The sequence below is a fragment of the Gavialis gangeticus genome, unplaced genomic scaffold (assembly GCF_001723915.1).
Source record: "Gavialis gangeticus isolate Ggan-Ray unplaced genomic scaffold, GavGan_comp1, whole genome shotgun sequence".
Lineage (NCBI taxonomy): Eukaryota > Metazoa > Chordata > Crocodylia > Gavialidae > Gavialis > Gavialis gangeticus.
In genome coordinates this window covers 17,367,507-17,369,153 of record NW_017728993.1, presented here as the reverse complement: position 1 = coordinate 17,369,153, position 1,647 = coordinate 17,367,507, and the positions used below count along the sequence as shown (strand labels likewise).

The 1,647-nt window shown below is 55.1% G+C and overlaps 2 protein-coding genes across 2 annotated transcripts in view; both read right to left on the bottom strand.

Moving 5' to 3' along the window:
- Positions 1 to 1,647, bottom strand: part of TXNDC12 (thioredoxin domain containing 12) — a 30,221-nt gene that overhangs the window by 21,772 nt on the left and 6,802 nt on the right. The window lies entirely within an intron of this gene.
- The window catches only part of KTI12 (KTI12 chromatin associated homolog), a 2,095-nt gene continuing 658 nt past the window's right edge, over positions 211 to 1,647 (bottom strand). The window contains exon 1 of the mRNA XM_019501309.1: positions 211 to 1,647. This exon is cut by the window's right edge and continues 658 nt beyond it. Coding sequence (XP_019356854.1) covers positions 1,033 to 1,647 — 615 coding nt within the window. The 3' untranslated portion in view covers positions 211 to 1,032.

Sequence of the window (1,647 nt, the reverse complement as noted above, 5' to 3'; positions counted from 1 at the left end):
TTTAGAAGAAGGAATGCTTAGTAGGGAGGAAACCAATCCTTCCTCAAAGATAAGAAGTAGCTACTATGTCCACATGGGGCACTAATACGGAGGACACTGAGATTAAGTAGAGAGAGAGGGTCTGAAGCAGACATCCCTAGTCAGGTCAGTTGAGGTGTATGGCAGAAATCCAATGGTTAAACCCAGAGCAGAAAGATCAGGAAGACTATAAGTATTTCATATCATTTTTATTATAAGTACACTCGCTGTTAACTAAATATTAGGTATATATAGGCCACACTGTTTAGAGACGACCGTGTAGAGAAAGCCATGGCACCTTATGTAACAAATTATTTTGCAACTAAAAAAGTAGTTATTTCAACAAAGGCACAGTGTGTCAGGGAAAAAAACAAGTTTTGCGCTCACTGAGAAAACAGGTTCTCTCTTTCAAGTTCCCAAGCTAAGAAAAAACATTCTGAGAACATAACTAGCTTGAAGAGAAGCAAAATATCCCCATGCTGATGCAGAAACATATCCTTCATACAGCTTGATATATAAACACAAGATCTACCTTAGGTAGAGAAACCTAGAAAAACCCACATGACAGGGCTATTCTAACCCCAGACACAGAAAAACTAATAGGAATCTAGTCCCCTTCAATCATTTAAACTTCCCTGTTCAGGTGATGGAAACTGGACTGTTAGCAGAGTCTGGCTTTCCATACCTGCCGTGAACCAACCATTAGCTTTTCATCCAAATGGCCTAGAGGCTCCCTTCCCAGGCATTGCTTCCCATGGTCGGAGGGTTCAGGGGCAAGATCCCCACGGTGCTTATTAGGAGATACATCTATGCAGATAGCATAGGCCAAAGAGGCTGATTCCCTGTCTCTCTCTCTCTGTCCCCAGATACTGCAGTCAGTGCCGCAGGTAACAGGCCACTCGTCTCCCACTGGAAAACTCCACCAGCCAGGGTCGGTCTCGCGCTGTCCCAGGCTCCCTGGCAGGGGAGGGTGAAGGCATCCAGGGGGTCATGCACACAGACACAGGAGGGAGATCACTGGATGCTGCGGCTGAGGTACTGCAGGAACATGGCGCCCAACTGGGGCAGGTTCTCGTCGCTCGGGTGCATCTTGGTGTAGCTGATGAACTGGCGGCGCAGGCGGCTCAGCTCGGCTGCGCTCACAGGCCGCCTCAGCACCAGCCCTTCGCTGCCACCCACCGGCACCAGGATGCGCTCGCCAGGCTGGGCGCCACCGCGCTGCGCAGCCAGCACGGCACCCAGCACCTCCTGCGTGACGCGGTCCAGCTGATGCAGGAAAGTGGTGGACTGCAGCGGCTGGGTCCGGGTGGCCTGGTTGGGTGGCTGAGGTGGGCTCTCCAGCAGCGCAGCGCGCAGGGCAGGCAATGGCAGCGGCTCCTGGCCGCACACGGCGAAGAGCGGCCGGTCCCAGCGGTTCCGCGCGTCAGGTGGCTCAAAGGGGCCGGCGGGCGGGTCACGGCCGGGCCCGGGGCCGTCGGCGGCGCAGTGCAGCAGGCAATGCGGCGTGCCGGCCTGCTTGGCGGCGCAATACAGCTCGTAGCGGAAGCTTTTCAGCTCGTTGCACGCGTCCACCACCACCACGGCCTGCCGGCCCAGCCGCCGCTCCGCCTCGGCCCGCAGCGCGGCGCG